This window comes from Cataglyphis hispanica, chromosome 2 (assembly GCF_021464435.1).
Source record: "Cataglyphis hispanica isolate Lineage 1 chromosome 2, ULB_Chis1_1.0, whole genome shotgun sequence".
Lineage (NCBI taxonomy): Eukaryota > Metazoa > Arthropoda > Insecta > Hymenoptera > Formicidae > Cataglyphis > Cataglyphis hispanica.
Window position 1 is genome coordinate 2290651 of NC_065955.1, and position 14731 is coordinate 2305381.

The 14731-nt window shown below is 34.0% G+C and overlaps 1 protein-coding gene across 5 annotated transcripts in view; it reads right to left on the bottom strand.

Annotated features, from left to right (window-relative positions):
• Positions 1 to 14731, bottom strand: part of LOC126856527 (UPF0489 protein C5orf22 homolog) — a 569513-nt gene that overhangs the window by 252632 nt on the left and 302150 nt on the right. For all 5 annotated transcript variants that reach the window (XM_050605139.1, XM_050605104.1, XM_050605122.1 and 2 more), the window contains one exon: positions 13422 to 13548. In XM_050605139.1, coding sequence (XP_050461096.1) covers positions 13422 to 13548 — 127 coding nt within the window. The remainder of the gene's footprint in view (positions 1 to 13421; positions 13549 to 14731) is intronic.

A 14731-nucleotide genomic window follows, 5' to 3' on the forward strand; every position in this document is an offset into this window, starting at 1 on the left:
AAAATATTTTATCTAAACTTTCGTATATTTTTGATTGACAATATAATTTAAGATTTATGTATCTTTCTTTTATACATATATATTTTCTTTAAGTTTCCCAAATCTGATATAACAAAAAATTGCATACGACCACGATACATATATACTTAAACTTTTAGCTCGCAATAGACGGTAATTCAATGAACTACAACTATTTCATCATAATTCATAAATTAAAAAATGTAACCACTGCTAATTCAAACTCAGAATAAACTAATATGCATTTTGTCTTGCGATAAATAGCGATAGCTATTTCCTCGAAGATTATTGTACAAATAGTCATTGTATTAAACTACATTTAACATCCATCAAAAAATATCTTTTGCAAATGTTAGCCGAAGTATTAATGATCCGCGGAATCGCATTTGAAAATTACATTCTTGATGTATTGCAGTCAGCGAAAAATTGCCTACCGGCCGCGAGTTTATTCGTTTAACTGAATTATCATTGCTATTATAGAGCTACTACTGGCCGTGTGTAATGCAGAGGTCGAGGCATAAAGTATAAACCATAGAGAAGAGTTTAGACGTGCTGACGTGTGATTGTGGCGGACTGTACCGTTATCGACACCGCCATATGCATCGTCGGAGGAATTATGTGCAAATCTCGGCGGCCACGGAATGTCGTTAAATTCGTCACGTAGTGCCGAATGGCAAAGTTGTTTGCCACATTAACACAGGATTCAATCGCGATGACCAGACATTATTTTCGAACGCTGGCCTTATAGTCACTACTATATCTTCATTATAGTAAATAATGTGTAATCCGCGCTTCCTTCCTCTTTTTCCTTCGTGACACGCTATAGAATAATTCGATACAGTATACGCTAATAAGTGTAATGTACTATGATTTTGTCTATCGATTTTAAATTCAAGCATCTAACAATTATTAATTTAAAATAATTTAAAAATAATAATTTAATAATAATTGCTAAAGATAATTTTAATCTCTCAATAAATATTGTGAATAGAACTTCTATAAATAGTTATCAAAATATATAATTTGCCTCTTGGAATTCTGTTCCTTATCAGTTGCTTGTTAATAATGATTTACATTTACAGAGAAGCTTATCGGTGCTGAACCGCGCAAGGATTCGATTCGAGGTGATATCCAATAGCATTATCATAACTTTGCAATTAAAATGTTAATAAGAAGATATTTCAAAAAATGTACGTATAAATGGCAAGAGCAAGAGTATATTACATTGCATTATCGTGTTATATTTGCCATATTAACTCGCGCAAATATAAACAGAACGCGTCGTCTTGCTTGTACCAATAAATTGATTTTAACTGATACAGTAAATTAAAGCATAAACATGTTATTTAAATAAACACGTTGATTCGAGCAGTTTAGTATCATCCCAATTTTTAACAAGTTTCCCGATCGACTTTATAATTTGATTTTCAATCACCTAATAGATCAAAAAATTTATGAAAAATTTATTTAAGCATTATATCATATAAATAAAAAATGTTTGTAATTCTTATATAAATTATTACATATTTATTTAATGATATAAATATCAACTTTAGATTTTTATATATTTAATTAATATTATTTTATATTTTTATTTATATATAAAATTAATAATAAAGTAAAGATGAAATTATTATAAACACTTTTTTATAAAATATTCTACTTTATATTTATAAATACGCATACATTTTTTATTTCGTCAACCTTATAACATGTATTTTTATTATAGAAAATTTGTATCTTTCAATATAATTAATCAAATAAATAATCAAAATAATGATGATTATATGATCATAATTATCAAAGCAAGAAAGATTTTTTTTTAAGTTTGATTATACTTCTTAATATGCTTATAGCTACCGTTGGTTATCATACGATGTCTAGCTGCAATTTTGCTGATTCCGACTATTTAACGCAACCACCCAACTGTGTGTTGCCTCCTTAAAAAACTCATCATCGCTCTTATGTGAATAATAGCAACAAAATATGCACATAATTACGTAGCATGTTTAAATGAAGTGATCATTTAGACTTATCGGTTACAACAGGTATTCTTGCGTGATAGTGTCGCGTAGCGAAAAATTAAGCGCCGCACAAGAATATATTCCTGCTGGCACCGACCGATCGAGAATGTCTCGATAAGCATTTATAGATAATCAAATATTTCCTGTTTATTCCGATATGTCGGCTTGGATTTGGTCACGGAAAGCTGATCTTGCCATAGCAACAAAATGGTCAGCATTTTTTCGCTGCGTTGCATCGCATCGTATCACATCGTCGCGACTATTTACACGCACGCAAACGTTCACGCCTCCATTTTAAGCGCACGCTTGCCGATGGTAATGCAAAATTTCAACTTATCGTTCGTTCGTTCGTTCGTTAAAGGTAATATTTACGGGTATCGACCTTATTATTTGCATGCAAGCATTTATTATAAATAATCTGCATATTCCATAAATTCCCCCGGCTCGGTTTACATCCATATGATTTTTCATTTCTCAAAACAATAAATTAATTTCAATTCTTTTTACTTTCTTCTATCTTTCTCTCTCTCTGTCTCTCTCTCTCTCTCTCTCTCTCTCTCTCTCTCTCTCTCTGTTCCTTCTCTCATCTCTCTCTTTCTCTTTGCATCAATGATATATATTTTTAAAATTCATTATCATAATTTCAAAAAAATCTCTGCCCATTAAATGTTTTCAGAATGTTAATTTAACAATAATACTTCCTCATATTTAATCTCAAGATACATCAATCGCTTATGTTTTCAAAAGTTTATAAATTGTGAAATAAGAGACCTTAAAAATATCTTTTAAATTATGTTAAAAACTGCAATTTTTAAAACTTTTCCTATTTCTTCAATTACAAGTTGAAAAATATTTAAAAAGAAAAAATGTCATCGAGAAAACAAAAAAACCTTGGGTAATGCGGAATCTTTCGATTAACGCGAGACAAATTAATTCCTCTTTGCTATCACTTAAAGCATAATTTTGAACCAATTAATATTCATGTATAATACGAGCAGAATACGCGCGACAGGTACTAAATCAGTCAAGGAAATTGTCTCGACCACTTATTCATACACCGATATTTACATTGATTAATTCTCACATGCTCGCGATTGCGGAAAGGCGAGAGCGCGTCGAACGTTTCTTCGCGCGCGAATTCTCCGGGTGTACCGTAAATTTTCCCGAAAAACGCGCCGAGGCCGGCGCTATAGCCGCGTGTAAATCGTAGACAGGCGACATTAAGTACAAGCGCTCGGTAGCGCGATTTTGATTTACGGCTAATTGCTCAGTATTTTTCCAGACTTCCTAACGCGCTTTGCATCTCATGAATGATAAAGTCATTTTCGCGCCGGCCGGAGAACCGAGAGCGCGTTAAATTCGCGGAGGCGAAAGGGTGGAAAATATGTCACGCCGCCTCCCGCACATATCCGCGTTTCTCGCCGAGCTCATCAGTGTGCGTGTATATGTGTGCGTGCGATGCCACGTGTGTGTGTGTGCGTGCACGTATAAGTCCGCTCGCTCGTTTTCACATTCGCGTGAAAGCCGCACGCTACGCCACGAAGAAACGATACTGTTAGCACCCACTTCGGGAAATTTCCGCTCGTTAGAGAGCGTCGAAAGGAACCGATCTTTCATAGGCTTTCCGCGAGAATTACGTGTACACCCGGTATAACTGCTCCACATGATATATTAATTTATTTGCATTTGCTCTCGTAATCCATGAGCGTACCGCATTTGCCGAGTTCCCTTTCTTAAATGTCGACCTTTCTCTTGCGCAGCGCATAACTATGATATAAAACCTTTATCGAGAGATTATTAAGAAATCATATTATGACTAATGGAATTGTTAATAAAAATACAATAACAAATATATAATTTTTTCTTCTTTATGTTTAATTAAATAAAATATAAAATTCGCGCAAATGTGTGTTATCTTAATATCTTATATTTACAGAAAGATCTTTATTACTATTTGACGGCTAATAAAAAATAACAATCCTTTTTTATCGTTATTTTTTATTTATGGCAATATATACACCTTTTATCTTTTCAATAGTTATTTAAAATCATTTTTAATAGAAGCATCAATATTTCGCGCGCGCGCGAATAAGGAATATGCAAATATCAAACAGAAGAAATTAAGAAAAATTATATACAAGGCAAATTGTTGACATGTATTTTTTCCACGTGAACGATGTCAAAATATGTACAAAAATATAGAAATATTTGTGTTAAAGGAAGAGAAGCAAGATAAACAAGACGGTACGCTATGAAGAAACAGTAAAACAAGAACGAAACTAAAACCGCGAATGGATCTCTGTGTTGTAACAATATACCGCAGGGCGCCTTTGTTAAGGCATCGTATTTTCATTCATGTGAGTGCCATATGTCGCGTCGTTTATAGCTTTTTAAGTCCACCAAAGAGTAATAACGATAAAACACCGACTATATTCGTAAATTTTTACGTACGTTGCTTTCTCTTATGTTCTTCGGTACGATAATTCGGCATTACCGAAATAAAACTAGAAGGATAGTATTAGAAATTATAAAAAAGAAATGTATCCGAAAAAGAAATTATAAGCAGCAATGTAAATGCCTTTGCTCTTTATTATGCTTATTCCAAATAACTATAATAAGAATTTCAAGAAAATATGCCATTTTGAAATAATTTTTTAAAAGTTAAGTACTTTAGCATCCTTGTATATTCATGATTACGTAATGCTATTATCAATATTGAAAAAAAAAAGAACTAATAATCGCGTCCTTCATAAAATATACAATAAGATTTCACGCGTAACCTCGATTCAGACGACGCAACATCATTTTACATACAATGTGTTTCGTATAAATCGCTCACCGCAATCGTCTAAATTGCGAGTCTTATTTTCTCGTCGGCTTGCATTATCTCGCGAAATCATTATCTCGCAGACCGCAGTTTAAACGAGCGTCTACTAGAGCATAATCGCGTCCGTTTCCCATGAAGCCTTGAAAGGACTTTTGCACCGAGAATAATTTGTTTACCAAATCTGCGGTCTCTGTACGTGCGCGATATCGAGAAAAAAAGAAGAGAAACACGGAGAGGAGCCGAGGAGAGGGAGCCATGAACGTTTATCGCGGTTCACCGCGGCGATTTATCGACGTCGCCGTTGCTATCTCGTCCGCCTCGATTTGAACTTTGACCCGAGTTGAACGGCGAACACGAAATCGTGAAACGCCTTCTACGAGATGACGGCGACGACGACGACGACGACGACGACAACGAGCGATGCGTACTTTCCGGACAAGGAACTTCTCGGATGAAACGGTTACGTTTAATGTACGCGCGTAATGGTTATCGATATGTCTACGTATATAACGTCGATAACGCGAATTTTAGTTGATACGAGAGAGGTTTATATGAGGGAGACACAGACTTTATCGATAAGCCGGAGAGGATATAATTCTTGGGAGCATAACTTGTTCATCTCTAAAGTTTCAATCTATAATCTCTAGTCCTAACTATGATCTCTAGTTTCCGCAGGGATAATATAAACTGAGTCTTTCAAATATGACACTGTATGATATAATCAGGGTCATCTAGTTCGCAAATCTTTGCCATTATATTTTCTAATTCATGAGAAAACATGATAGTGTATAAAATGCTTTTCACATTCTTCGAAAACTCAAGAATCACGAAGAATATTTATAACTACTATTAATACAATATCTTTCTGTCAAAAATCAATTAGAATTCAACATTTAAAAAAAAAAAACAAAAAAAACCAATTTGTCTGCTAATCGAGAGATACTAAAAGTAAAATTAGAAATAATTGTGTCCTTATTCAATGAATATTATGGTTTTTTTAACTAACACATAATTGTTAACTAATATAATTTTCAGAATTAAGAATGTAATGTTGGAGAAATATGACAATGTAAAAATGTTACATTACTGTTAGGATTATTTTTCTCACAAATATTTGCAGTGTCAGTGATGTCTATCTTACCTTGTACAACTTTGTCCGGTTTTAAATACGTTTTATCGAAATATATCTGTTTATATCATTATGACGTATATCACGAATTGACCCTTTATAAATGTCAAAGAGCGGTTCAATTGTACGTGCCTCTGCGAGGTAGTATTCCTGTCGTTCAATTAAATTAGACATACGCTTTGATAATGGCTCTTTCATGTTGCCGCTGCATGTACATACAATTTGCGATCGGGCTGTCCGTGAGTACGCAGGTGGAGAAAGAAAAGATATCGCGTAATTGGAAAATATATTCTTTCTGTATAGATGCCGGTAAAGAAAAATACGCCGATGGTGTAAGATGTCGCAAATATAAGCATTAAAGTCCCAATCGAAATACACGAGTTTATCTCTTTACATGCAAAAATTTTTATCTCCAAAGTAGTTAATCTAAATAGTTCGTATATTGAAAACTTGAATCTATAAATATCCGAAGAACATCTTATCAAATTATAAAATTTTTAGAACTTTAAAATCCTTGATTTTTAGAATTCTTAAATTTTCAAATCTAAGATGTTATTATGAGTTGAACAACTTATCTAACAATATGTTGATCGTTTAAAACAGTCGTTATGTAATATATTGAATTGCGATCGAATCCAATCTTTCATTATAGCGACGCTAATCACAAATTTACGGTCGTAAATATAGTGATTACAACACTGCATTTCCGTAAAGATAAATATGAAAAGACCTATGAAATTAAAGCGCAAAATTATATTGCGTGACGCTCAACAAACATTAAATTGATCCTTGCGATCGGTCTTGGGTAACGGCCGCGTAACCAACTGCGATCTTTCACCATACCGTCGAGATTATCGTCATCAGTGTCGAAAACACGCCTACATCTTGTCATTTATTAGGTCTTCTGCGTCGACAGCAGTTACCGCTGCATGTTGATGTAATCGAACTGGCAGTCGTGATGAATCGCTTGAAATGTCACTGACAAATACGCTGGCAGCGCAGGAACGCAATTCGCATCGCTGTCACGTCTATTGTCGTAGATTGCTTAGCTAAGTTGTGAATAAATTCCAGCGAGAATTATCATCCTGCCCCCACCAAGAGAAAAGAAGTTGATCGCGAATGCTACGAAGATGCGCGATGTAACTCATTCGTTGTACGAATACGATCTTTGGTAATTAATGAAAAAATATTTTATAAGAGCTGATAGAATTATATATAAAATTATTATTAAATTATTTGTATTTATTGTTATTTTAACTTTGCGTTTTAATTCGTTTTATTTGTATTATGTATATTTCTTTTTTAAGTTTTAGTGCCATTTAAATTGAAAAAATATAATTAATAATTGTTTTGTATGTTATTATTAAGGTAGCCATGAGAGAATATTTATTTCATCTTCTATTAAAATTTTAATTAGATTCGTTCAATCGTTTTCCTTTGATATTGTTTCAAATAAAAAAAATTAACTTTTATATATATATAAATGTGTATTGTGTGTGTGTGTGTGTGTGCGTGTGTGTGTGTGTGTGTGTATGTATTAGTTACGTTAGTTATTTAAGGACAGATACAAATGCACATGTATTGCGGAAATGATACCTGTCATATAGATACACGTAAAAAATTCAGACTTTTATAATCTGATATCTTATCGAGCAAGGCAATAAAAAGAAAAGAAAGTTATCATATTTTCCGCTGTTATGTTAAAATATTCGTCTTAGAACATGTCCGTATCTCCGAAGAAATATTTCGTACGCGTTACGCCACGTTTCGCCGCGGGATGGCTGTCGTAAAATATCGAAAATATAGCGGCGTAGCGCGTGTTCTTATTCGCTGACGACTCCTGACTAAAATAATAAATTATGACATCGTTTACCGTCGCGCAATATCTAAATTAGTACGTTGACGTTAAGCAGTTAAACGTATGTCGAAGTAGACTTGAAAGACAGGAACAGGATCGACATGCGGATCTCCAAGAAATATCTCTGTGTCATTTATTCATGATGCTTACGGAGATCGGTTATAATTATAATGGATTAAATTATAACAAAACGAAAATACATGCTGCTATGCAGGTGGCAATTTATGTCATCGTCAGATCACAACTTGTTATCTTTACGATGATTTCAATATTTCAGTAAATACTCTTAACACATTGCGTGTTTGATCTCATCTTTGAAACGATACATCGATAAATTATAAAGATTTTTAAAAATTTTAAAATAATTATCGATTCATTATTTTTATTGATTTAAATTTGGCTTAGCAAATTTATAAAATATCATACGTATTTTGTTTTTTATATATTAAAAAAAATAAAAATAAAAATAAAAAAAAGAATGTTTTCGATTATATATTTTCAATAAAACAGTAAAGTTTTTAAAAATTAATTAGACTCTATATATTGAACAATAATGTAGAAATAAACGCAAGGAATCTTGATCAGTGAAAAGCGCATTGAAAACACGCGCGGAACTTCAAACACAAAATTTTATTTACATATTTATTTATTTGACACCGTCCAGTCGACACTGTCTTTTATAAATAGAAACGGGCGGCTCGATAGAAAGTTTCAACCGGTTCTCAGGAAACGGTGCATATTAAGCAGAGAAATTTGTTTTTGCATGCTAAAAGAAAGACACGGCTTATTACCGGACATATATTACGGGACGATAATATAAGAACCAAATTGATTCACGATGTCATTCGACCCGAACCACTCCACGTGATTCAGCAACGGTATCCGTTCATTCGGTAACTCGGCCTAAAATTTGCTGACAGCGGTGCTGACCTATGATTTCTCGAGAATCAAGAACGTAGTAATTGAATACCTGCCTAACAGTCTGCTCATTCATGCTCATTATCCTGACACTTAACTTGCGTGGAGTCGCGTGATAGATGTTGCGCTGTCTGCGTAATGAGAAGAAAGAAAAAAAAGCAATATAGATAACAGGTTACATTTGTGTTTCTCTGTCGCCGTATTTGTGACATAGAGACAGGTATCCGCGATTATGAGTTTAGGGATATATAACGGTAGTCGAACGATATGTCGCGCGACATGATTTCATTTCATAACTCAATATAAAAAATACTTGACAAGAATATTATAACTTTTTCATGACTATTGCGCTAGAAACGTATATCACTAGCGCATTTTCTCGAATAGTATTGCCGATGCTACATGAAAAGCAAAAAATGAGAGAATTTGATAATGGAGACGAACAAATATGAAATATTTATCAAAATAGATTATTTATTTTTAAACACATATAAAATTTTATTTTTTGAGAATTATTATATCAATTATAATTTTGATTTTTTTATATTTAAAATTGCTAAAAAATATGGATAAAATAAAATATATTTTAGTAGACCTCTATGTATATATATATATATATATACAAAATTAAAAATTAATCCTTTAAATATCTAGAATTTATGAGAGCTATAATGAATTTTATATAAATGTAAGTAAAAATACATTTTGAGAAAGCGATAAAAAATTAATAGACTTTAAATTTTTAATGATGTACAAAGATTATTATAAACATATTTTAATGCAAATCTTTTTCGAGCATAACGTATTTTTGGCGGAAAGGAAAATATGTAAAAAGTATAATGAATATTTTTTGTTGCGGCTGAATAGCATGCCAAACATGTTGGGAACATTGTTTGTGGTAGTAAATATTTTATTTCACTCAGCACAAAATATGTGTAATGGGATCCGTTTACGGACGAAAGAACCGAGATACGTGCACGCACGCAGGTGTACGCGTAAACGTAAATGCTCAATGTCTTTTGCCATGAAGTTTCTTTTCTATACGCGGTTTTCTCATCGTCCAAACATGTCCTGATGTGAGTGTCGACCCCGTGGTTACCGGGAAACCATCGAGATACCGTGAACGTCGCTAGAAAGCTATCTATGGTGTGGCCGGCTGAGCGCGCTTTTTAGGAATGAAAAGAATTGACGGCGAACCCAGATTGGGAAAGTTGAGACGTGTCTTTAAAAGCGAAGAACGTAAAGCCCGCACTTGCTGCATTGATGTGTTTCGCTATTGAAGCTAAGCTACGTGGGCCGTTTCTAAGAATAACTATTACCATCGAATACGAAAGACACAAGTTGTCGCGAATAGCATTTCATTTAAATCTTGCAAACTCACGATATAAAAAACTATCCAAGTTGCTAAAAAAGATTTCACTTAAAATTACGAGAGGTATTTTTTTTTTTCGTTACTACCAAAATAAATAACGCGACTGCTTTGACTTGTAAATGACTACGCAAAATGTTAATGTCAACACTGTAAATCAATTTTGTGGTGTGTAGTAAGCCGTCGATTAAAAGATACAGGATAGAAATTAAAGTAGGCCGAGAGAGAAATTTAATATCATGGCTTGGACCATAATAATAGCAATAATACTATTCAATAATACCGTTATAGATAACGTGTTTCTTCTTGATTTATTCTCTTTCGAAGTCAACTGAATTATGTTATTGCAATTATGATCGGTACGTAATGAAACATTAGGCAATTCTCATATCGCTCGCAGAAAGGATACTTAAATTGTTGCTCGTTCTGAGCTAGTTCATGGCAAATTTCACCGTCGCATAGAGATCTCGCGGATTAATTTTCAACATGTAAGATAATATTAGACGGTCGGCGGCACGGAGAGCGTGCACGAGTAATTTTGCGCAACTTTTCTGCGGCCGGCATTCGCGCAACCACTGCCGTTAATAAGGTGTTAGTCTGGCTGGCACATGATCGAGAAACACGGGGCATAGGATAGGACGTTGCAACAAAGCAACGGTGACGGGTACAGACGAGCCATATCCGGGACGTCGACCAATAAAATTAATCGCTTTTGCCACATCGACTGAATAATTTATGCTCGCTGCTGTGCTTAAGAAGAGTTGACCGACCATCTTTCACGATAATGTGTGAATCACAGTTTGATTGATAGATTATTTATAAAAATGGACATTTACTCGAACCCGAAGCAATAAAACGCGAATTTAGCTATATCTTTTCGGTAGTCTCTTTTAAACTACTTTTTCAATATTAAAATCGCGAATGTGCACCTTTTTAACATGTGATATACATCAGCTGCAATATTTATGATTTAGAAATATATATTTAAAGCTTATATATTATATACATTTTTCAAGACATATATAATGTATAAAAATTTAAAAATATTATTTTTAATTGAATCCTATTAAATTTTTTTTTAATACCACTATTTCAATATAATATGAATTTTTATTTAAAAAATGCATCAAATAGATGCTCCTTTTTCTTATTATTTAAATAATTTCAATTCTTCGACTTATATGAGTTTCAAAATTAATAATCTAATTAAAAAGCCACATAACGATGTAAGTTGCAGCAGTGTTTTACGAATTGTGTCCCGAATGTGACTCTCTTCGATTTCGAAATATACATGCATGAAAGTCGTTGGCTCGTAAAACTGTCGACGTGTCAATTGGCAGTTTCTTTCGTGTTGTGTCTCCATGACCGCGCAACAATGTTGCCTCCAGATGCGGTATGCATTATTCAATGTACCCGGAAGGCCATTGCGGGTCTGCCGAAGTCGATTCTCCTCCACTGTGCTACTTGTATCCGCTACTACTTTCTACTACATACGTCTAAAGTTCGCAGAAATGTGCTAATGACGCTTAAATCAAAAGACCAAATAAATGGAAGAAATATAATTCTCACACCTTTTAGGTAGTTATGTTAATAAAGCCGAAGTAGTATTGATGTCCCGTGTAAAAATATAAATTGCAAATGATCCGAAAGATAGAAAAAATATTAAACATCTTTAACGCGGTTTTGGCAAAGTATTTAATACGCCTGCGCTAACTTGATCTTCAGCCAATTCATTAAAATTATGTAAATTAAGTGCTGCGGTGTTACGTAAACGAAATACCTATCGGCCATTAAAGATGCATTGCAAAATTTATGAGAGTAAAAGCCGCGAATTTTTCGCCATTTATTGGGGGAGTGTCGCGTAGCGCTGATATAAAACGGCACGGTAGCTATTAGGAGCAGGATGTAACCGTTCAAGAGCGAGTGTTTAGTCGGGCCCTCATAAATCACGCAAGGGCGACAAGCAATTATAATAACTGTACCCCGATATAAACACGTAAATAAAATACCAAGCCCTTCGGCCAGGTAATGAGGCATACGAAGCTGAATGCGAACCAGTTCCAAGACTTGTTATCGCGGCAGAATAAACAACGAGGGAACACTTTCTCGAGGAAGTTTGTCTCGATTATCAATGTTTCAGATGCCTCAACGTACGCCGCAATAATAACGAGACCGTACAAATGAAAATAAAATTTATTATTACAATAAATCATTTTCTACGATTGTATCTGTAACAGCAATGTTCCGTCGGATACGTGTATCGCGTATTTTTTTTTTACTACTCTTTCTATTATTTTTCCGACTGTTTATATTACACTTACGTTACGCTACAATACACTCTGTTATGTAACGCTTATTCATGGAGAATATTAGATGCCTGTTTAAATGGACATCTGGTTGAGTAACAGTTCGATCGCGCCTGTTCACGTAGTCATCTTCCGCATAAAAATATTCCGAAAGAAATCTCCAAAGTCTCAAGGTCACGGGTTTCCATCGACCGCGGAATTCGAGCCGAGTTTCAGATTTCAGCGGAACGAACTCGGCGAATAGCAAGAGAGATTAACAGAACTGCGTATGTACATGAATGTGAAAGAGAAGGCGTTTGCGAACGAGAGAGAGAGAGAGAGACAGAAAATACATGATGCTGTTTGCCATAACCTTTTATCAGTTATCTAATTAGCCGTTGCATTTAATTAGCGATCCGAGGAGAGGACTGCGAGATAGCCCTAGCTCGGTGCGAGACCGACGTCGCACGGGTCTGCATATAAGCTATACGTAATTTTAATCCGCGCCCACGTCAGATAAGAAAGGTCGACGGATGGACTGGCGTCTGCGTGCGCTTCGCAATTAGCTGTGTTTTTATTTATTCAACGGCTATCTGCCGTTTATTGAGCCACGCAAGAGGTCGGCATAAAACCGTTCGATCGGCAAGAATTTTAACAGCCTATAAATACATAATGTTATGTTGTTTTTAAAAGTACAAGTCTAAGAAAAAAAAGAAAAATAGAAAATGTTATGTGGACAGTTCCCGATAAATCATAATTCCTAATAACTGTATAATTTCAAAAATAATTAACTATTTTAACACTCAAAGCATCGTAAAATAATCTTCATATTTACAAACGTCTTAAGAAGCCTAATATAAACATAACTTTTTATGTGTGTATCTCCGTTTATTTTTATCTTGTCTAAATAAAGATATCGGAAAGCAAGAGATACTGGCTAAACTATTGTGTTAGTCTTTTTTCCCACGAAAATAACTTAGTGTAGAAGCTTACCTTTGTCGAATCTTCGATGAAAATTCCGATGGTCATCACATGCAGAGTTACCTCGCGAGTATTTTCAAGTTCCTCTGGTGTTGCGTATAAACCCTCGCTAAGAAAATATGGTTCAGGACAAGTCACTCTGTAAAAAAAAAAGGATTTATTTTTTAAAAATGTCTATTGATAGCAAATAATTGTTATCTCATCCTAAAAATTTTATAAAATATAAATCTATTTATATGATAATTATACTTTAAAATATATTTTTATTTAAATTTGTCTCTAATTCGGCATATTGCATCCTTCTAATAATTTTATATTGAATTTATTACAGAAATAAATTCTAATATTTTAATTAATAGTAATTCATATGCATCTTTAATCAACATTATAATGTTCAAGTTATTATAATGTTTAATTTTATTTCTAAAATATTTTGAATGCATCTCGAATTGTGCAGAATTATAGAAAAATTATTTATTAATTTTTCATTAATAAAAGCAATAAATTTGAGATTAGAATAATAAACTATCATTTAATAGTATGTCTAAATTTAAATTTTTATGATGCTAGATTAAAGGACAAGATTTCACCGACTGCAAATGAGTGCAAATATCACATTGTTTCATTAATTATTGTTTTTACTACGTTTTATTGCGTTGATTATATTTGTGATCATTCAAGAATTATTTTGTTTGAATTTAAATTAGAAACAAAATTCTCACAATTAAAAATAAAATTATATTATTCAATAGTTACATATATTCGCAAATATTTTTCGCGTATATAAAATAAAATATCTAAAATATATCTCCAAACACGCAACGTGACTTGTCTGTTAACAATTACGCGAATGCAAAATTTATCTCGTGAACGTCTCAAATAAATGGACCGCATCTCGACCTAAATATATCAAATTTTGCGATATTTTTTTTCTCACGTCTTTTGCAGGATATTAATCTTTCCTCGCCATGTGCTCGTGGCGACGAACGCGCGGATCCCCGTACACTGCTCCCGGAGGTCATGGCAAGTATAATAAAAAAAAAAAAAACATGCTCCTTCTTCGTCTTTCGGCGGTTGAAGAGAAAGAGGAGAGATGTACGAGCAGGCGAGAAAAATCGAGCAGTTTGAACGGCCCGAGATTGCGTGGCCGGGCAACATCAATTTGGAGGGTGATTCCCGGCGCTGTCGGAAGAGCCCCGAAAATTTCGAATGCCCGCGTAATCGAGGAGCCTCCTCAACTCGAGTGTATAAAGGTGCTCTTACTTGAGGATACTACCACTACTGCCTCCATCTCACCGTCCTTCTCTTACCTTTCGTCCCCT